This window comes from Ictalurus punctatus, chromosome 5, assembly GCF_001660625.3.
Source record: "Ictalurus punctatus breed USDA103 chromosome 5, Coco_2.0, whole genome shotgun sequence".
Lineage (NCBI taxonomy): Eukaryota > Metazoa > Chordata > Actinopteri > Siluriformes > Ictaluridae > Ictalurus > Ictalurus punctatus.
Window position 1 is genome coordinate 28,413,807 of NC_030420.2, and position 22,167 is coordinate 28,435,973.

The 22,167-nt window shown below is 39.1% G+C and overlaps 1 protein-coding gene across 2 annotated transcripts in view; it reads left to right on the top strand.

Annotated features, from left to right (window-relative positions):
* The first annotated feature begins 4,099 nt into the window (after window positions 1–4,099).
* Window positions 4,100–22,167, top strand: part of LOC108265610 (tight junction protein ZO-2) — a 57,629-nt gene continuing 39,561 nt past the window's right edge. The window contains exon 1 of one of the 2 annotated variants that reach the window (XM_017468148.2): window positions 4,100–4,368. In XM_017468148.2, coding sequence (XP_017323637.1) covers window positions 4,312–4,368 — 57 coding nt within the window. In that variant the 5' untranslated portion in view covers window positions 4,100–4,311. Of the gene's footprint in view, window positions 4,369–17,271; window positions 17,738–22,167 lie in introns of those variants that run through there. The other variant, XM_017468149.3, reaches the window with a different exon arrangement.

Here is a 22,167-nt window from a genome sequence, read left to right on the forward strand (position 1 = left end):
CACAAATCAGAACGAGACTATAATAGACTGTGTAATTTCTATTATGTAAAATTTAATATAATTTGTGCTGCATTATGAGTTGTGTATTATATCATAATACTCTTCTTTTGCTATTGCTTCAGAAATGTGCGTATAAACACAAAATGTTCTAAGTGGAAAATGAGTCTGTATAATAATTTTAAGATGAAATGTTTTTTTTTAAAATCATTATGTTAATCTAAACATCTAGCAATTATTACAACTATTGTTATTGTTGTTGCTGTTGTTGTTGTTGTTGTTAATATAAATGAGCAAAATCTATCAAAAATGTGAAAACAGCCCCTCTTGTGTCTGAGATCAGTACTGCACCCATAATAAAAGTTAATCCATGATCACCTGAAGCAGCTGACATCTCACATCTGTTAACGTTAATTTTCATACATTCAGTCATTTATACTACTATTGAGGAAGTCCAGATTAAGTACAGAAAGTTACCTGTAATATGCTGACATTCATCACATGTCAAATACATTTTCCCTTCATTTTCCCCCTGCTGTGATGTAGGCACACACTTTTGAAACACATTACTTATTAATTCATAGCTTTGAGCTAAGCCATTTCGTGAACACTCTCTTCTCAGGCTGCACCAATGCATATTTCAACAGCAATACCACAGCTAGGAGTGCACTCAAAGCTTTAAGCACAGGTTATACATGAAGCTGGGATTTATTTATTTATTTTTCTATTTTTTTTACTCATCAAGGTCACAGATAAGGTCATACACTAACATGTGACCTTTGTGTAAATGACATTTTATTTATTTGCTAATTAAACATTTTGCTGATGTGTATCTCACAAGATCTCATCAGGTTTTGAAAAAAAGAAGCGACTCGACTGTATATAAACAATATACATAAACAAAGCCTTCTGCTAAAACATTATACTAAGTTTTGGTTTCTTCAAAACCAGAACTTGCTACTTCCTCTAAGATGTAAATGTGACATAGAAGGTACACATAATTGCATGTCTAAATATGAAACATACTTCAAGGTAACCAGTTTACTGTATACTCACCCAAATATACTCAACTGCACCAAATCACTCAGCATGCCAAAATGCTTCCTTCTATAATCCCAAATCAATGTCTTATGAAGTCTGCTGAAACAAATTAAAAGCTACAGTTGATAGATAAATATTTGATTCCATTAATGACATCATGGCAAATATTTTCCTATTAATTTACACATGAATATTTCATGAGGATGGATCAGTGCACAATGTGCATTTTAGTTGGTGTTAATTTGATCCATATGCTGAAGTCTATTTTAAACTCCACTTTTCTCACCTCCACTAGAGGTGTGATTGAAAAATCATTTAACATGGTGATGTATTTAGTGTTAGACACAACAGGCTTAATACATCCACACACACACACACACACACACACACACACACACACACACACACACACACACACACACACACACACACACACACGTATTAAGCCTGTCATGTGTGTGTGTGTGTATGTGTGTATATATATATATATATATATATATATATATATATATATATATATATATATATATATATATATATAGTCATGTGCAAATTGTTTGCTTATTTGACATATTTGGACGAGCAAACATATTAATAAAGGTGTTACCCTCTCTCGAATGACACATAAAATTTTCATTATGTAGTCATTTTCACAATTTAAAAAAAAAACCCAGATCAGTCACATTGGAAAAAAGTAAGTACACCCCTACATTTATCACACCTTCAAATCCATAAAATTTGTATTCTACTAAAGGGGGCAATACTAGCTTCTGAGGCCAAGGGTGTACTTACTTTTTCCACAGACTATTGACATTTCTGTTACTCAAATGTTTGCTTGTCCAAATATGTAAAAATAAATAAATAAATAAATAAATTTTTTAAAAAGCTAACAATTTCCATGGGGTTATTTATTTTTTTCACATGACTATATAAAACAACTATATAAAAAGTTTAACTCCAAAGTGTTCAGTGGCAGAAAGTGGATCTTGAACAGTCCTGCAGGCCTGACAGTGTGTTGACAGCAGTGGGCTTTGAAGCCGATCTGGACGATGCGGCCTGTCACTGAAACAGGCCCGTCTGACAGCTCACTGTCAAGTGGAACAAAACAGCACCCATCCTCTTCCTAAACACACACACACACACACACACACACACACACACACATACAGGTATACACAAAGATACACACAAAGACATGTAGTTCCACACTTCATCAGATAATCAATCCATTGTGTTTGTTTGCGTTTGAAAAGCCAGTGTATGGCTTTGTTTGTAAAAACAGTTACTGGAGGACTGTAAGAGGTGAATGGCAAGTACACACTACATACACACTACACACACTCTACAGTCTAGTGCTCTTTCCACTCAGAGCCACACAGAGATATCATTTGTCTAACAGGAACTGCTTACAACAACACCCATAAAGGTTAGATTCATTGCATTTGAATAGATGTGGTCATGAATGAGTGTGGTTTGTCCACGTGGAGCTATCCTTTCATTCTGCCTAACGAATGATGTCATCCTTGTCCTTTGGTCAGTCTATTGGTCATATGCTGAAACATTTAGTAAGAATGAAGATTTTTTTATTTATTCCAAGTGTGGTAACCTAAGCACATGAACTAACCTATGAACAGCTTGGAGAATTAAATATGTTATTCAGTATTCATCCATCCATCCATCCATCCATCTTCTACCACTTACTCCTTCTTCAGGGTCGCGGGGGAACCTGGAGCCAATCCCAGGGAGCATTGGGCACAAGGCGGGGTACACCCTGACAGGGTGCCAGTCCATCGCAGGGCACAATCACATACACACTCACACACCAATTCATAAACTACGGACACTTTAGACACGCCAATCAGCCTACCATGCATGTCTTTGGACTGGGGGAGGAAACCGGAGTACCCGGAGGAAACCCCCGCAGCACGGGGAGAACATGCAAACTCCGCACACATATGGCCCGGGCGGGAATTGAACCCCGGACCCTGGAGGTGCTAACCACTAAGCCACCGTGCGCCCACTATTCACTATTCACTGCACAGGAAATGGATTTATTAGGCTGTTCAAAAAAACTGCATCCAATACTATAATATAAAAAAAAGGAAATATTCAATTCCCCAATGATAAAATCATGTAGGCTCCTAAAGGAGTTGGTTGGAGATGAAACCTGCAGGAAGGTAGATCTCAAGGAAGAAGGTTGGTGAAGCCAATCTGCCTACATGTATGTTTCTGGACAATAGAAGTAAACCCTAACACTAAGAAACATGGACAAAACTAATTTGGACACAGGGAACACATGCTCTATAACAACTCTATACAGGCATTGACCTGAACACAAGCTCAAACTGGAGGATTAGATACCAGAGGGAAAATGCTTGATGGAAACCAGTAGGCCACCTCCAACAGAAAGTAAAAAAAATGACTAAAAAGTTTCTTTTGATTGCTATCTAAAAGGACTCGCAACGAAAAGGAGAAGTTGCGAAGTTGAAGGAGAAGTTTGATATCAAAATTTACATATTACAATCTGTGGCTTCATAGGAACTGGTTTAACTAGTTATGAAAATGCACACTGTAACCAGGCTATTAGATTCCTGTCAGTGCCTCACATTATAATTATAAGTCCAATTTTATTTCCACTTATAACACTGTATGATTGTGAATTTCAGCAAGATACCACCAATTTCCCCTTTATACGTTTTCCGTATTGTTTTGTTTTATTTTATTTTATTTCAGTCTGTAAAGTCAAGCCCCAAAACACACACAGTTCAGTTTGTTATCATGTAACTTTCAGAGAGAACAGTTAAATCAATGTTGCCAGCTGGACGAGTCCATTTTTGAGGGGCAGGGGTGTGGCAAAGTGAATAAGAAATTCGCACTCGTTACATGTGTCAGCCTTTTTTATTAGGAGTCTCTGAACAAAGGTCTTTGTTTCTCATCGCCCTTCCTGTGTTTTTGGTTTATTTGTATGCTTCGTGATTTTATCAACATTGTTGAGTAGAGGTAAAACAAACACCCCCGCCCCTTCCCGCGTCACGGTATGATCGTGAAGTGGGTTGGCTTGGTTGAAAGTCGCTCGCTGTAAAAATGTTTCTCAGGCTTTTCCTCTACCTTATAGAAAGTGCGACCAGGAGGCTGTAGTGTCAGGAGGATTGTTTGAAGGGCCGTCTGACAGTTGCCATGCGCAGTTTAACAAGATAAGGACTTTTAAGAAAACGTGTACACTTGAGCTCATTTCTGACATATATACATAGATTTGGTCCTGAAGAGTGCAGGATGCCTGTCAGAGGAGGAGGAAGAACTGCGTATCCGAATAAAAACCAGAATGGAGGAGTAAGTAGACTCATAAACGATTTAATTACGCTTTTAAAAGTATGTAAGTATATTGTTTATAATCTTAAGGTGTTTACTGAATAGCACCCGTGTTTGTTTGTTTGTTTTTAACGATAAGAACGGACTCAACTAGGTAGCCTAAATTTGTGAATGACCTTAAGCTATTTCAAAAACTTGGTCCTGAGAGTGGAGTGGAATGGCTTGAATCCCAAACGGCGTTGTGTTCCCTACATAAGTGCACTATGTAGGGTAGGATGATGGTGCTCTATATATACACTATGCAGCAACCTATACATTTATTTGGTTCAGTTCTATTTGGGATTCAGTTTGTATCTTTTCCACTTGTTGCGTTTTCCTCTAATGGTTTTGCACTTATGGTTTTGAAACGTGCCTAATTTTGTTTGAGGACTCCTACAATAGATTTACATGTATCCATGGTCAAAAAACACTTTAATGCGCTCATAATTTAAATTGCAACGTTACCTTTTCCTCTCCAGTATGAAAAAAAAAAATGACTCGTTAAATGATCCGTTCTAAAGGATTCATTCGAAACTCCTCCTTTCAGAGAGCATACTCTGCTCTGATTGGTGAGATGTCCCAGTCTGTTGTGATTGGTCTACTGCTGTCAGCCAGCAGTTGATGAAGACTAGAGGCGGGGCTTTTTGTTACAAAACTACTTAGGTTTGTACAGGAAGTAAGTATGGAATCACTAACGACTCGTTTCAGCTGTTCAGAATCGGTACCTTCTTTTAGGAATCAATAACTCAGTTTGTCATGCGCTTTGATTTTTGGAACTTTGCAGACTTTTTACATTCACAAACAGCTCAAATACACTACATGAAAGGTCATATTTTAAAAACCATAATAGGTGCACTTTAAATACAGCTGTTCTTCCTCAGCATTAGTTAGTACTAGGCTGATATTCAAATGAGTCATGTCAGTTTCATTGCCAGCAAGTTCCTGTCTGTGTTGCTTGAGGTGGTAAAAGTTCTTATACTTCTTAATTGACATTCACATTGGGTTGTAGGGGACACAGTGGCACATTTGCCTCACACCTTCAGGGTTGGGGGTTCGAATCTCGCTTTTGCCCTGTGTGAGAAGAGATTGCATGTTCTTTCCGTGCTTTGAGGGTTTCCTCCGGGTACTCCAGTTTCCTCCTCCAGTCCAAAGACGTGTTGTTGGCTGATTGACATTTCCAAATTGTGTGTATGTGTGTCCAGTTGTGCCCTGCGATGGCTTGGCATCCGGTCCAGGGTGTCCCTCACGTTCCCTGGGATAGGCTCCTCTGTGACCCAGTGTAACATAACATCCATAACGTATGGATGGAATAACAGGAGCTGTAGTGAAGCTGCCTGGAAATACTCCTTATTTAAGAAGATGGCAAACATTTCTCCAAAGATCACAGGCAGATATTTTCAGAAGATGTGGTCACCAAGTGTACAATTAGACACCACCTCCATGCCAGCAAACTATTGTGGAAACTTCTGGAAGGCATGTTAGAACTTTTTTGGTTAGATGAGGCAAAAATAGAGCTTTCTGGCAACAAGCATGCAGGGTAGGTTTGGCATAAGATGAGTGGTTATATGGAAAAGAAACTACTGTAGTATCTGTGATGATGTCGGCTCTTTTTCCTACAAAGTCCCTGAGAACGATGTTAGGATACGTTTCATTATGAATCAAAATCTGGTCAAGTCTGCCAAGAAGTTATAACTGGGTCATGGTTGGATATTCCAGCAGGATGATGATCCAAAATATACATTGACATCCACATAAAAATAGTTCAACATCCACTGAATCCAGCTTTTGACATGACCACCCCAGTCCTCTGATCTTAACTCTACTGAAAATCTGTTGGGTGAGCTGAACACGAGAGGCTGCAAGGGACGACCAGGGCATTCCTTGATCTCTTCAAGCATTATAGGGAGGTGGCAGAGAGTCCCAAATATGGGTGTGCCAATAAAGTCCAATAATTCTGAAGCTGACTGTATCTACAATGCGATGGGGTCTGTGAGAGGCTTATTTATACTTGTACCTGCCATCCAGCACCACCTGTGTGGACACGCCCCTGATTTTTAGGCTTTAGTAAATGTTAACTTTTTTTTTTTTTAAATGTTTAAAATTTGCAATAATATTGGGGCCTAGAGCCTTAGGAAGTATTATTGGATGGAGTTGCTTCATCCTAGAGGGCAGCTGAAATTGTGTGTGTGTGTGAGCGAAGCCCCAGCGGACACTCATCGAGCTCATTATAGTCTGTCTGGCTTGGCGCAGTGGGGAACAGCTTAGCCTGGGGATTATGGGCCCCATTATTTAGCATTTCTTGAACAGGGTGTATATGTCAGGATGAGATTGTCAAATAATCACAGCAAGAAACCTGTCTGTATTTACAGTGAGTAAGCATAGTAGAGTTAGGTGATCTTATGACATAATATAAGTACTGTGGTAAATTACATCCCATTAAACTTCTGTAAGACATCATGTGTTAGGTTAGTACTTGTATAACATTGACCAACTCTATTTCTTCCCTGCAACAAGTACCTGATTTAAACATAAATATAATTTTGTACAGAATATATTCCATTTGACCTTTTTTTTTTTTTTTTAAAAAAAAAACATTTTAAGTAATTATTTTTTCTAGATATTAAACTAGACCCCCCCGCCCCCCGGTCTGTTTTTGTAAACTAACGTATTAGCTGGATATCACATAGTCTATGTAATGCACTTTTTTAATAGTGCATAAAAAAATGGATCCTGCTGCATTCTGAAAAACAAAGTGCTGAATCGTTGAGCTCTAGGGTACAGTGTATGGATCAACACTAAAAAACAGTCCCTTCAGGATTTAGCGATTTTCTGATCGCAGAAATTAATGCAAAGTCAAGCAAACACCGCAATATTCGGAGGAGCTTGCAATTTTGCAAAATTTCAGCAGATTTTTTGCCGATTTGGACCAAGACGCGTCACGTGATGCATTCAGCCAAAGTCCTCTTAGATTCACAGGCGTTGAACATAAGTACAGCTAAAACGTCTCATTTACCAACAAACATCACCGTGTAAGACCGTGCAAAACAATTTTGTGCAATTCCAGTTTCGTAAGTACTTTTCTGCAAAAAAAAAGGACCAAAAACTCTGCAAATTGCATCGCACGGTTTGAAAAAAGGCGCAGCAAAATCAAGCATTTTGGTCGAAACAATCACAAAAAAACTCCCCAAAATCCTGTACGGACTGAAAAAATCAGCGTACAAAAGGCTTTAAAAATATTCTTAAAATATGACAAACCCATTCATTTAATTTCATAAAAATATTTCTTTTTTTTTTTAACATTGAATATTAAAATTGCAACATTTTATGCTCCCTTATATAACAGTGCTGTAGTATACTCAAATCTGATTGGCCAGAAAGTGTTAATTAATTTTCTATAACAGCAGCTCAGACAGTAATTCAACTGCAAAACAAACCACAGGTCCATAATAATGTGCTCACTTTAATATGTTTTTGTTTCTATAGTAACACCATACACTTGTACTTGTATGGCTGACGCTCAACATTAACTGATTAAGAATGTGTTTTAGTTGATAGGTTTTCTGTGAAGAGATGTCTATGTAGCATTTTGTAGAAGGAGTCTACAGTGTCAGCACTTTTAAACGGCTCTAATATGAAGTTTTCCGACATGAGGAAGTCTTCAGGATCGAGTTGCCCAGGGTGCGCCAGGGGAGGCTCCTTGTGCGCACACATTCGCACACTACGGACACTTTGGACATGCCAGTCCACCTACCATGCATGTCTTTGGACCTGGCGAGGAACCGGAGTATCCGGAGAAACCCCCACAGCACGGGGAGAACATGCAAACTCCGCACGCACAGGGCCGCGGTGGGAATCGAACCCCCGACCCTGGAGGTGTGAGGCGAACGTGCACCCCCATAAATGACTGAAATTCAGCGAGTGATTTTTGTAGCTTGTTAGATCTTAGATAATGATCTTTTGATCATTTATTCTACCTTCGTCAAATACACATATACAAATATCAAGGCTTTTACCATGATATTAAAATGATACTAAAACAAAATACAAACTAAAAGTAACGATTTCCGAAAGATCAAAATGAAACCAAAACTATTTATGCAGCATTGAAATGAAACTGAAATTGAAAACCAAAATTACAAAAACGAAATAAAAATAAAAACCAGTTATATATATATTTTTAAGACTATATATTAATAACCCTGCACTGGTGAGGGAAGCACTGTTTATAGCTGTTATAACGTAAGTGATCGCGGGAACAAACTTGTATTGCATACTTCCCATAACACATAAAACATACAGTGTGTCGTTCTTTAAGAAATGAAGCATTTGAATGAGTGTTGAATTGCTGTGGTATAAGAGGAATGAAACACTTTGGACACTAATCGACTTCGAGGTGGTTACAGTAACTCTGCTTTGCTTAATGGTGCATCACACCATGCAGTCATTGATTGTTTTCCTTTAAGAGCATACCCTCAAGTGAGTTCTGATCTTGGGCCAGTTTTAACCTTTTATATCCTAATGGTTCCAGTTACATGGACAGCTGGCGGGAGATGCTAAACCACGAGGTCTAGTCTTAGTCAGAGATATGTGAGATCTGACGGTGCGGTTTCTGAGCAGCTGGGATCTAACCTCATAGTCCCCCATGAGGAAGCATGTGAAGAGGGAGGACTCTTAATTAGGCTTAATTGTCCAAATAGCCTGATCTCTCCCCCAGTTTCCTTTTATCCTCCCAGTGGCATTTTGCCTTTTTATTTCCTGTTGTGATCTTTTTTTTTTTTAAAATAAATGTTTTACGAGGGTGTTCTCTCTTTTTTTTTTTTTTGGCATCAGTATATCTTGTTCTGTGCTTTAGAAAGAATGAATGATAGTGTATTCGTAGAGAGAAGTTGGTTTTGGTGTGAGTATTCATAGAGGAAGCAGTGAGTTCCCATGGTGCAGCTTGTTTTACTCCAGGCACACGAAGACTCTGTTTGCATTTGTTGTGTTCGCATGTTTGTCTCGTGCTGTGTACAGATCAATGGGCCTTCACTACACCACTCCCGTCTACACCTCAGATAGAGAGCTCGGCAGGTTTGACTCAGCATGGACTCGGCTTATTAGTTACTGAAATGATGTAAAGATGCACAATTAATAATAATACTTTTTAATCATGATTTTCGGCTTCCTCGAGAAATTAAACACTGTTGCGATATTGGTTAAATTATGACTGCAAGCTCTGGCTTCTGACTTTAAGATCTGGGGTAGTTAGACCACACTAAAGAGCGCCACACTGCATTCTTATAGATAACGCCGTGGTCACACCACGCATCAATGAAATCCGTGGGTGAAGAGGGATTTGCTTTGGTGCTTTGCGCCCTCACCTCTTCCCGTTTCACTTTGAGCCAAGTTCGTCTAGATGAACTTTAACCCTGTGAATTTGCCAATTTTGGAGAGCCAATAGAAAACAAGAGCAAGAGGTTGAGGTCACATTCTTTATGAAAGACTGAACCTGGAGGTACTGTTTATTATTTCTGTTTCAGGACACTCTGTTTGATACAACAGTAGCCTGTAACAGCATACAGTGGTGCTTGAAAGTTTGTGAACCCTTTAGAATTTTCTATATATCTGCAGAAGTATGACCTTGATACACTTCCACAAACATTGTCTAAATAAAACAGGGCGCTCACTAATAACATCTGATTGTCATCCCATTGATCGAAAACACCTGACTCTAATTTCAACTTCAGATTAACCGCTAATCCTATCAAGGTTTTGCCCCTCTGAGATTTGCAATATTGGATCATTTTCCTCAATAAATAATTGACCAAGTGAAATATTTTTGTCTCGTTTGTTTATTTGGGTTCTCTTTGTCTATGTTTAGTTCTTGTGTGAAAATCTGATGGTGTTTTAGATGATATTTATTAATTGCCTACTAAATTAACCTAGTAATAATATTCTGCTTAACAGGTTAACAGGCTAGCGGCACATAGCGGTGTGCGAAGACGTCAGTTAACATGATGTTTCGTATCACAAACAAATTAGAAGCACATCACACCTACACACTTCAGGTATTGGCTGATGTTGCATGACCCTTGCAAAGGAATTAGCCAAAAATTTGGCTTAAGACAGAAAATTTCACATGTAATGCTTCTTATGTAATGCTTCTGAAATCGAAATTTTCCCCTAACAATTATGAACGTTAACGCAAACGTTCCAATTATGTTCCCTAAAGTTTCCATAATGTTCCCTAAAGTTTCCATAATGTTTTATGTGGAACGTTGTTTTAACGTTCTAAGAACATTATCAACACAACCCTCATTACTTTGGATGTTTTTGGAACATTTCAGGAACATTATTGTTTTGTAACATTACAGCTTATCCTTTTAAAACGTCTCGGATATCGACTTTATGGCCAAAAGTATGTGGACACCTGACCATGACACCCATATGTGGCTGTGGGGATTTGGACCATTCAGACACAAGAGTATTAGTGAGGTCAGATGCTGATGTCAGGAGAGGAGGTCTGGGGTGCAGTCAGGGTTCCAGTTCATGCCAAAGGTGTTCAGTGTGGTTGAGGACTCTGTGCAGGCCACTCAAATTCTTCTACTTCGACCTTGGCAAACCATTTTTTCAAGGAGCTCGCTTTTTGCACAGTGGTATTGCTCATGCTCGAACAGGGTTGGGCCCTTTAGTTCCAGTGAAGGGAAATGCAGTCATGGTGAGCCATCCACATACTTTTGGCCATGTAGCCTATTACTGAATGTTCTGATAACATCCGTTTGTCACCACATCTCTGGAGATATTTTTTTCATTTTCTGTTCAGTAGTTGGCTGAGTAATTGGGAATAAGTGTTACCTTTGTACCAAGGCAGTGGCTTGACGCGGTGGCTTGACGGTTAAGGCTCTGGGTTACTGATCGGGAGGTTGGGAGTTCAAGCCCCAGCACTGTCAGGCTCTGGGTTTCTGATCGGAAGGTCAGGGGTCAAAGCCCCTGACTGCCAAGCTGCCACCTGGGCCCTTGAGCAAAGCCCTTAACCCTCTCTGCTCCAGGGGCGTTGTATCATGACTGACCCTGCGCTCTGACCCCGACTTCCTAACATGCTGGGATATGCGAAGAAAAGAATTTCACTGTGCTGTAATGTATATATGACTAATAAAGACTCATTATTTCAGTCCGTAGTGTGCCGCATTGTTGGAGTAGAATGCCTGGCAATATAATTTGTGGTCTACCTAAACAAATACCTCACCTTACACAATCAAACATTTGCAGCTTTTTTCATATATGAGTACATATTCAAATTGGAGCTGGGCTGCAAGTCGACGCCCAGTTTGAGTCACTGCATGTAAAATAAATAAATAAATAAAAAGCCGGGAAGGGAGATGATGGGTGTTTTGAACAAAGCTATTAAGGGATTGAACTTGATCTGGTTATTTTTTCTTAACTGCTTGTTATGATGAGCCTGTGGGAGGATGATACTTCTCACCACAGCTGGCAGTTACCTCATGATGTTTGTCTTCCTCCACAAGGCAAAATCAATGTAGTCTATTTTGATCTTGTAGACCTTTGTGCTACGTACCGGTTGACTTTTGTTAGGAACTACATGGGACTGTTTTCACTCCTGCTGAAATTTAAAAAGGTTAAGAAACTCATGACCAGAGTGTTATTATTTGTTAGTGGAATGTTGTAGCCCAAAACCTCTCTGTTGTGAAGTCTAGGTTAAAAAACAAAACTTTTTCCCTTCCTTGAAAATGCCATGTTAAAACTATGTGATGTTCCTAGATTGTTATTTCCTTTTAGAGCATGACAAATGACCTCAGTATTATCTGTAGTCCCACAGGATGAGAAACGTTTACAGACTAGTTCTCGTACAGTTTGTTTTTCTCTCTGATCTTCGCTACGCCTTTGAGTTTGAACGTCGATCCCACGTCGAGCTGTGCAATCAAGAACGAATACTATCATAGAGATCATGGTTACGATATCTGGGAAGATTCATGCTCACACTCCTGATCGCTTCATGTCTCACAGGGTGAAACCGAATGACAGTTTCGGTTTTTCAATCATTCATGGCTCATTTCATCAGGGTGTGGCCTCTGTCTTTTTAATCTCTGTGTTAATTTGAGTAAATTAAGCCAATTTATATTCTGCACACTCCCACTGCTTTGCAATAACAGGATGTTTGCTAAAGCTGGCAGGCATCAGTTTTAAAGACTTAATATTTCGATTCCCCCTGGGAAGCACTTTAATTACGGACGGATTTTCCTTGTTCACATTAAATTGTTTTGGCAGCAATGCATTCTTTGACAAAAAGGTATTACACACTGTTTTTTTGTTGTTTTGTTTTGGGTTTTTTTGCTAGCAATGTACTGTAACCATGATAAACTTATTTTAAAAGTATTTCAGTGCACCACTTTGGGCCGTGGCGCTCTGTATTGCCTCTAGAAAGTGTGTAACTTCCTGCAGATTCTAGGAGGAACAATGAACGGATCCCGAGCGTTTGATCTCAGAGTTGATAGTGAAGTCCTGAGGGAGTAGCCACTGATGCAGGAACATGCTACGTAGCAATGTAAGCATCGCTTAATGATGATCTGCCACTTCCCAGCACGTATAGCTGTAATCAAATAAGTATTTCATTGTGCCTGGGTGTTTAAAATAGTTAGATACTATACAGGCGCATCTCAAAAAATTAGAATATGGTGGAATTTTTTCTTTCTTTCTGTAATTTAATTCAAAAAGTGGAACTTTCATATATTCTAGATTCATTGCACATAAAGTGAATTGTTTGTTTTAATCTTAATGATTACAGGTGTACAGCTCATGAAAATCAAAAATCCAGTATCTCAAAATATTACAATAAAGAATTTATAATAGAGAAATATCGACCTTCTTAAAAGTATGTTCATTTATGCACTCAATACTTGGTCGGGGCTTTGATCCTTTTGCATGAATTACTGCATCGATGTGGCGTGGCCTGGAGGCAGTCAGCCTGTGGCACTGCTGAGGTGTTCTGGAAGCCCAGATTGCTTTGATAACAGCTTTCAGCTCGTCTGTATTGTTGGTTCTGGTGTCTCTCGTAGATTCTCTACGGGGTCTCTATGGGGTTCAGCTTGTCCCCTTGTGAGCAGATGGAAACATGAAGTGCTCTAAAATCTCCTGGTAGACGCTGCATCGACTCTCGACTTGAGAAAACACAGTGGACCGACACCAGCAGATGACGCGGCACCACAAATCATCACTGACTCTGGAAACTTCACACTGGACTTCAAGCAGCTTGGATTCTGTGCCTCTCCACTCTTCCTCCAGACTCTGGGACCTTGATTTCCAAATGAAGTGCAGGTGTTTCGAGTTAATTAACTGATCAGAGCTCTTCTCAGGTCGACATTTCTGTATTATAAACTCTTTATTCTAATAATTATAGATACTGGAGTTTTGATTTCCATGAGCTGTAAGCTCAAATAAAAAGGCTTCAGATATTTCACTTTATGTGTAATGAATGTAGAATATGTGAAAGTTCCACTTTTTGAATAAAAAAAAAACATATTTTCCACGATATTCAAATTTTTTTTTAGATGTTTGTATCCACACATGGTTTTAAAGTTACGTTTTTTTCTTTACTATAGAATATAATAAACTAAACATATAAGTATGTTCATTATACACTTTGTCCACAATAAAAAGTGTTTAACAAGTTAAAACAAGGAAAAATCAACGGCTTGGTCTCCGCACCTGGTTTGAAGAAACATCTGGAAGTGCTAGGACACATGTGTTATGAAGTAAAAGGAGAAATATAACAACTGCAAGGATCCAAATTACACTCAAACAATATGAAAGTGCTAGGAGGTAATTACAAATGTAAAAGATGAGCATACAACTTATTAAAGAATATTTAAATAATATTTAAAAAAATATTTTGTTTCAATATTGTAACACACTAATTTCACTATTTTTGTTGTTTTTTATACAGAACGAACAACTGTTCAACGTTTTCTTTATAATCTTGTTCTAAGGATCTGCAAACTTTTGCACACAACTGCAGCCAATGCATGAATAAGACATTTTTTCTGTCTCATCTTTAAATTCCATGTTTGATGTTTCTTCTCTTCCTGATTGACCTTTTTTTCTGTTTTCACGTTGTATACGCACGGCCCCTGATACTATCTATTTCTGAATATTCCACAATCCGTCAGGAATTCCAAACATGTGAGCAAATCAAAATCTCATTTAGTGAGTCTGATCTCAGGCAGACAGCTGGGACGAGGAGGAGGAGGAGGAGGAAGAGAGAAGTGAGTCACTGTGAACCCGAGGGATTGGGGAAAATGAATAAGAGGTTGTTTATGCCAGCTCTGTGAGATGCTCTTACTCAATAGCATCCATTGTGTTTCAATAAAACCCCAACCCAGGCCGAGCGTGAACAGTGAGAGTGTCCGAGAGGAGAGCAGCTCTGTGGAGGAGGGAGAGAGCTGGAGCACTTTTAAAACTTTTATAAAACTCAACCATGCACATTTTATCACTAGTTTAATGGACTTTTCCCGAGAGGACATGTATCTACAAATAAATCCTTTTAGCAAGAACTGATTCTCCAGAGCTGACTCACAATGACTGTTAACATTGACATTTTGTCTTTTTTTTTAAATCAGGAAAGAACTATTCTAGTAGAAATATTAATTTATTTCTCCTAGTCATACTGTACATAAGGGGGCGCACAGTGGCTTAGTGGTTTGCACGTTCACCTCACACCTCCAGGGTCCGGGGTTCGAGTCCCACTGAGGCCCTGTGTGTGCGGAGTTTGCGTGTTCTCCCCGTGCTGCGGGGGTTTCCTCCGGGTACTCCGGTTTCCTCCCCCAGTCCAAAGACATGCATGGTAGGCTGATTGGCATGTCTAAAGTGTCCGTAGTGTATGAATGAGTGTGCATGTGATTGTGTGCCCTGTGATGGATTGGCACCCTGTCCAGGGTGTACCCTGCCTCGTGCCCGATGCTTCCTGGGATAGGCTCCAGGTTCCCCATGACCCTGAAAAGGAGTAAGCGGTAGAAGATGGATGGATGGATACTGAACATAAGTCCTACACATAAATGCCTCTTTAAGAGCCACTGAAGGAATGAATGAAATTAAATTGATACCCATTTAGGTTCTTAGGTTTCATTATCACAAATGGCTAAATGGTGTAAATTAAGATCATAAAAAATAAGAAAAAAAATGAAATAAAGATTATTGTAGTTTGAAAGAGCCTCTGAATGAGATTTTAAGTGAGGCATGAAACACTTTTGCTGCATCCCAAGTCGTCTACTTATACTATGCACTAAAAGTATGTACTTTTTTGTTTTTTTTTCTTTTCTTTTTTTTTCTTTTCATGAAGATGAAGTACATACATTTACATGTCCCAGTACTAGCAAAAGAGTATGCTAGTACTGGGACATACTAACGTGTCATGTAATGGAAGAGAACGTTGTTGCCTAGTTACACACACCGTCACTGTAAACAAACTCCTCGTAGCATTTCAGCTTTTCTTCATTCTTTAGTCCTTTATATAATTTCATTTACCATTCCCTTCATTTATTTTTCCACATTTCATTTACACCTCTCTAAAATTGGGCAAAGTGAACCGTCGCAAAAACTCCTCCTCCATCGCACAAGGTTATGGGCAATAGTGTGTCCATGGATCCACAAAATCTCCTGGAAATAATAGACCATCTGGGTACCTTTTGGGATTCTCATTTCGACATACTACAATTTGTTTAGTTTTTTTAAATGTTATTTTAATTTAAAGTTACAGCTTTAACTCTGACTATTACAAAGTGCTGACACTGGAGACTCCTTCAAAGATTTTAAATAAACCCATTTTTACGTTTTTTTTTTACGTACAAATGATAATCATTTTTCCCGCAAAGCTGAAGCAGGGATACGTCATCAAGACACGTTTGAAAACAGAGATCATTTACACAACTATCCCACTGTGCATGTTTCCTAATCCAGCATCTATCTAAATCACGAACAACAGCAACGTTCTGGTTTTAGTCATCATTTGGAGAAAACGCACGGCTTTGCTACATCACGTTCAGAGGCTCTTCTTATTGGCTGCGCTTTGAAAACGGGTAAACTTGGTCAAAGTTGAACTTTAGTGCACTTTGAGCACAGCACCAAGGATTTATGGCTTTATCCATGAGGAAACAATGGCTTCTTGCAGCGTTTATTATTACATGGAGCGTCCGCCGTTCAATTCCCTGAGTATGAGCTGTTACTGTAGAAACAATAATGTACTGTAATGTGCATTAATAACTCGTATACTGTTTTAGATCTATCTCTAACCTCTTTCATATCCTATGAGCTGCTTTGCTTCAGTTATATTAGGCACACTCCTTTATCCCTGACCTCTGATGTCATCATACACATCAGTCACTCATGCAGTACATACATTATACTGTATACTGTAAATGCGAAGATTTTGTCTCAATTTTTTAAATATATATATTTCATATAGGTATATATAGATTATCGAGTTGCTCATCTGAATTTCTGCCTCTGAGTAATGGCACATGGATTGTTTCACAGTTCTGTGTCTAAATCTGTCTGTCTTAGAAAATGAGATGAATAAGATTGAATGTTTTAATAACAATATGGAATTACCCAATTCAACTTTTGCTATGTATCATTTCTCTTCAGAATTTCCTAGAATTAAATCTTAATCTCTTTTCTCGTAAGTAGTTTTAGGAGATATAACGGAGAACAGCCTGTGCTGCTTAATTCATTGTAATATTGTTTATTTCTTCAGAACAAGTTACAAAGCAAAAGTTTTCCTCTGGGAGTACAATCTATTGTTAGGACCAAAACATTTCAAATGTTTTGATCTCATCAACCTGGTGCTGGTTTGGAAATACTCAGTGCTGCATCTTTTTTTTTTTTTTTTTCCATCCTCCCTACTTCAGTTTTAGCCAGAAGTCCTTTTGAAGGAGCCTCCGTCTGAACTGAAAACACATACGCACTTCTTCTAGACGTTAAAGCCGTGAAGTACAATGCAAGGCTCCTGCCTGTCCGCAGGGGCCGCTCACTCTGTGGGTTAGGGAGGAAACGTTTGCCCCATGGGGCATAGGTTAGCACGCGGTACACGAAGAGAGAGTGTCCAGTGTCCATCAGATTACCTTACAGCACAGAACAGATACCCTTTACCTGATTGGCCACTGGGGAGCTCAGTGGGCAGAACAAGACACCCTATTTGCTTGTTTTATTTTGTTCCAGTTCATTGCAGGAGTACTACAGGTGAAGGAACTGTCACTGCGATCTGTCATGTTTTTGTCGTTTTTTTAAAAATGTATTAATACGGATGAGATGTGAAGCAGGATGAGAAGGGAGCATTATGGCAGTTCGGTTTGTGCTGCAGGTAAGCTTTCTATGGCATGCACTATGAGGTGATTATTAACTTCCACCTGATAGCTCTAGAAGAAAAAAAACATGTGTTGGAGCTCATTCCAGTCCAAGGAAGGAATAGACTTTTTGTAGCTGGACTTGATCCTGAAATGGTGCTCCACCTGGGCTGCAGAGCCCTCTCACACACACATATGCATGCATGCATGCATACACAGAGAGTAAGCAGGTTTCATGACTCAGGTTACTGAAGTATCGGGATGCAAACTGGGTTATGTAAATAGACCTGCTGTGGTTCACTACTCGACGTTTTTTTGTGTGAGCAGAAACATCAGCGTTCTGCCATAAACAAAAACTGTACTAGATAACGCACTGGAGACATGAAGTTCCTCCTGTTATCTTGATGCAGGCCCGAGTGGGAGATTTAGTTTAGCCTCTTGTTGCTACATTTTTGCATGGACAAGATACATTCCAGGTTCAAAGAAACTAACACACTGGTATGAATTCTTAGGATGTTGTTCCAAAAATGGCCGTGTTTAGCCGGAAAGAACGCTTTTTTCCTCATTCTTTCTTTATTGGTTTACTCAGCAGGGACAGGCCCTGGAGCTCTGTAAAGTAGCCTGGATGTAATATCTGTGGAAAGAAAAGCGACGTGCAAATACGAGTGTACTGAAATGCAAACAAACCAATGTATCGTGTTCATCGGCGCTGAATGAACACTACAGTCGAATCAGAGCTGTTCAGAGAGAATTCATAAGGGGCTGATTTTCTGGAGTGGCTGGATGGAAAGAGAGAGGAGAAAAATAATTGTATGTTTTGTTTTTTAAAGATTTTGTGTGTATAAAATCTTATAATTGGATTTGTACATAGGAAAGTATGCGCTTGTGTATTTAAAGTTTGGCATTTGCAAATATTTTTAATACAAAGATTAACACTATGAAATACTGTGCATTTTAAGTGTTTGTTTGTTTTTTTTCCTCATGACCGAGAAAGAAATGATCTACAGGCTCATAGAGAATCATTTATAATCCTGGTTTGAAAGCAAATTAAGTCATGATGGGAAAGGCTTAATGTATACTGTAGGAAGTAAGTGAAGCCTCTGAATGCACGCTTTTATATGCGTCACACGCGACTTCCTGATCACGCTCTGTTTTGATGAGGAACATCACTGTACATCCTCTTCTTCTTATCTAAAAGTCGGAGCCGTGGCGTTATTGTTCCAGTGGCATTGTTTTGGAGTGCATGGCCTGACCCATTTCTCAGTATGGAGAGTTATTTTAGTTAGGGCAAGACTAATCATGCGGTGAAGTGGCAGCCACTGTCAGCATAATTAGACCGAGGGACTGATCACATGACCAGCATTTGCGAGGTACTGTTTCTGAGTGATGAACAGTTTGGGTTCTGTGTAAGAAATGTTGAAAGTTTGTGATCTTGGGAAGTGTTTCTAGATTTCTCCAGCAGTCATCATTTGGACAATACCTTAGAAAGTGTGCAAACAAGTTTCCATGCAATATTTCCATGCAGTGAGTAAAACGTGTGAGATTCACTGTGAGTTTTGCCATTTTCTGGCCTAGATATGAGCTCCACCTCCAGTCAGACCAGAGCATCTCAGCTTTGTGCTGTTATTCCGATAGACCATGTACAAGATGCATGTATTTTGAATATACAGGTTATCCCAAAGGTCTCCATATATAGGGATGTATAACACTTTTATTATAATATCTTTGTGTGTGTGTGTGTGTGTATGTGTATATATAATAAAATATTTATTTAAGAATGCCTTTGACAAAAGAAGAACGTATTAAAATCGTTCTCATAGCTGGCCCGGGAAGCTGTCACAAGGTTGCGATAGACTTGCGATGGCATACATAGTCTCCGATGTATGGAGACTTTTGGGACACCCTGTAGAGGTAGAGGTTCCTCGTTATCTTGATTGACCTCACAGGCAGCAGAGGACTCTAAAATGTACAAACAGCTCCTTTAATCACTTTTTACTTTGTTATATTAAGTTAATTTAAGTAATGTTTTACCCAACACTGCCATTTAACCATATGCGATTTCAGTTATTCTTGCATTTGCATGTATTCATTTGGTCTTGGCCAATTCCCACCAATATGATATGACTACCACACGAGGAGCAATCTGCCCTCTTCCGTATACATGAGCTTACAAATACTCATGATCGGATGCTTATGTATGCGCACTCTTCTGCGTACATGAACTCACAGACGCACATGATTGACTAGTGTTGCTGTGGTTGATAGGGGAGAGCGTATGCCATCCCTCCCACCCAGAGAGCATGGTCAATTTTGCTCTCTGGGGCTCGCAGCCACGGATGACTGTAGCACTGTTAGCACACAACTCGCAATTTTCAGACGATAGAATAACCGTTTTTCTGTTGCACCACTTGGGAGCCCCCAGTAGCAAATTTCCGCAAACAGTTGATGGTTAAAGACCTTGCCTGAGGCTTTCTGGCAGTCTGGGATTTGAACTCGCAGCCTTCCTGTCCCAAATGCCGAACCTTAATCACTGAGCCACCACAGCCTTTGGTTGCTTGTATTATTTTTTTTTAAACCCCCATCGTCCTAAGAGTTATTATATCCAGACACAACCGTTGTGTGATAGAGCATTCCAGAGTTTCAGCCCCTTGTGTAGGCCATATATTTTTACTGTCTGGATGTAAGTGATATATACACTAGCAGTACACATTTGCTGTGTGATGAGTGCAGCGGCGGGAAATCCACACGTTATAGACGAGTCTGTGATAGGAGAGGAGAGTAATGGCAGCCTTCAGCACCAGGCCTGCGCTGGCCAGGAATGCCCTAAAAATACCAGCTCCAGCTCCAGCACCTCCCCAGTGCTTCTCCGTTTTCATCATCATAACAGCTCCTCAGCCTCGGTATCTCTCTCACACATACATGCACGTACACGGTCAGACCGAATAAGCTTTTGGCCTTAAACCCTGCATATAGCTGAGTCATTTTATTTGTTTACTGTATAAATATGAGTTGTTTATGTGGAATTTGAGAAGTGTTGTCAGGTTGGTTTCACACATCTCCACAGTGGTGTGAGAAGATACCAGTGCAACGACTGGGATATCTTGCTCAAACCTTAGCTTGTATTTTGACATTTTCTTCAAGATCAGATTCTAAAAATGTTTGTGAAACGTGTCTGAAATGTTATATGTCTGGAAACCTTTGCTTCCTAGAATGTTCCATCAGTGTGGCTGGGAAATGGTTTTACATGGTATGTATTAACATTCCTATAATGTTGTTGTGGCACTTTTAATTGTAGATTCTAGGGATGCAATATTGTTTCTTTTCTTTTTCAATTTATTTTTTTTAAGAAAGCTTGCCAGAAGTATTTCAGATCATCTGCTTGAGACTGGAGGCGTACATCAGGACTGGGATCCTGGGAGATACAACAAAAGAGTTGAAGCTGCCAGGAGAAACAAAAGACCACATTCATTAACATGCATTTACAGTGCTCATTCGTTTATCCTTAGTAACTGCCTGGTCAGGGTCACAGTGGTTTGTTTATGAGTTTATTTAGATTTTGGGAAATAGGACCAAACAAGATTCATTAGAATATATTGAAGATGAATACAAACATAAATAATAACTGTGCGATGCAAGATTTAAAAAACCCCAAACAAACAGTTGTAATCATGAGGCCATGGCTTTAGACCCTTATTAGTGGTCATGTTTTAGACATTTTCCAGGGTATTTGTACAAGCTAGAAAAAAAAAAAAGATTATTGCACCTTTAAATTTACTATCAACAGTGTTCTCATGGTTTATACCGCTTGAACTACAAGCATATTGTGTTCACTTTCCACTAGATTTTTTATTTTTTTAATCTAACTGAACAAATGTTAGGAAAGTTTTTCTAAAGACATTATGACACAATCCAGTATTATATCATGCCTTCAGAATTTTGCAAGAGCATTTTGTTTATATAACCTTACAACCTAACCTTACAAAAAGTCTAATACATTCCTGAGCGTTCCCGTAACATTCTGTTCAGCTGGTTGTTTTTGCTGTGGCAGTCTTTGTACGGTTGAGTGAAAAAGTTTGCACACCCATTCTTCCTGAACGAAGGTGGGGGGGGATGCTGTTTTACAATTTATCGGACTCATTTTATAAGTTAAAAATGAAACGACCGTCTAAAATCGATAAGGCAACAATTGACAACATAAGAGATTATGCAGTACTTGACCTTTTTTGTTACTTGTGATAATATCTTATTGGTATACAGCGAACATCGCGGTACAACTCTATGTAGCGTTTTCTTTTTCTTTTCTTTTTTTTTGTCACATGGACTAGTGAAAGCTTGTTCCATGCACACCAATTTCAAGTTTTCTCGGTTTTCATGTCGGTTTTTGTCTTTTTCATTTCCATTAAAGCAGATTACGGAACGCAATTACCAGCTATAGTGGCATCACTAT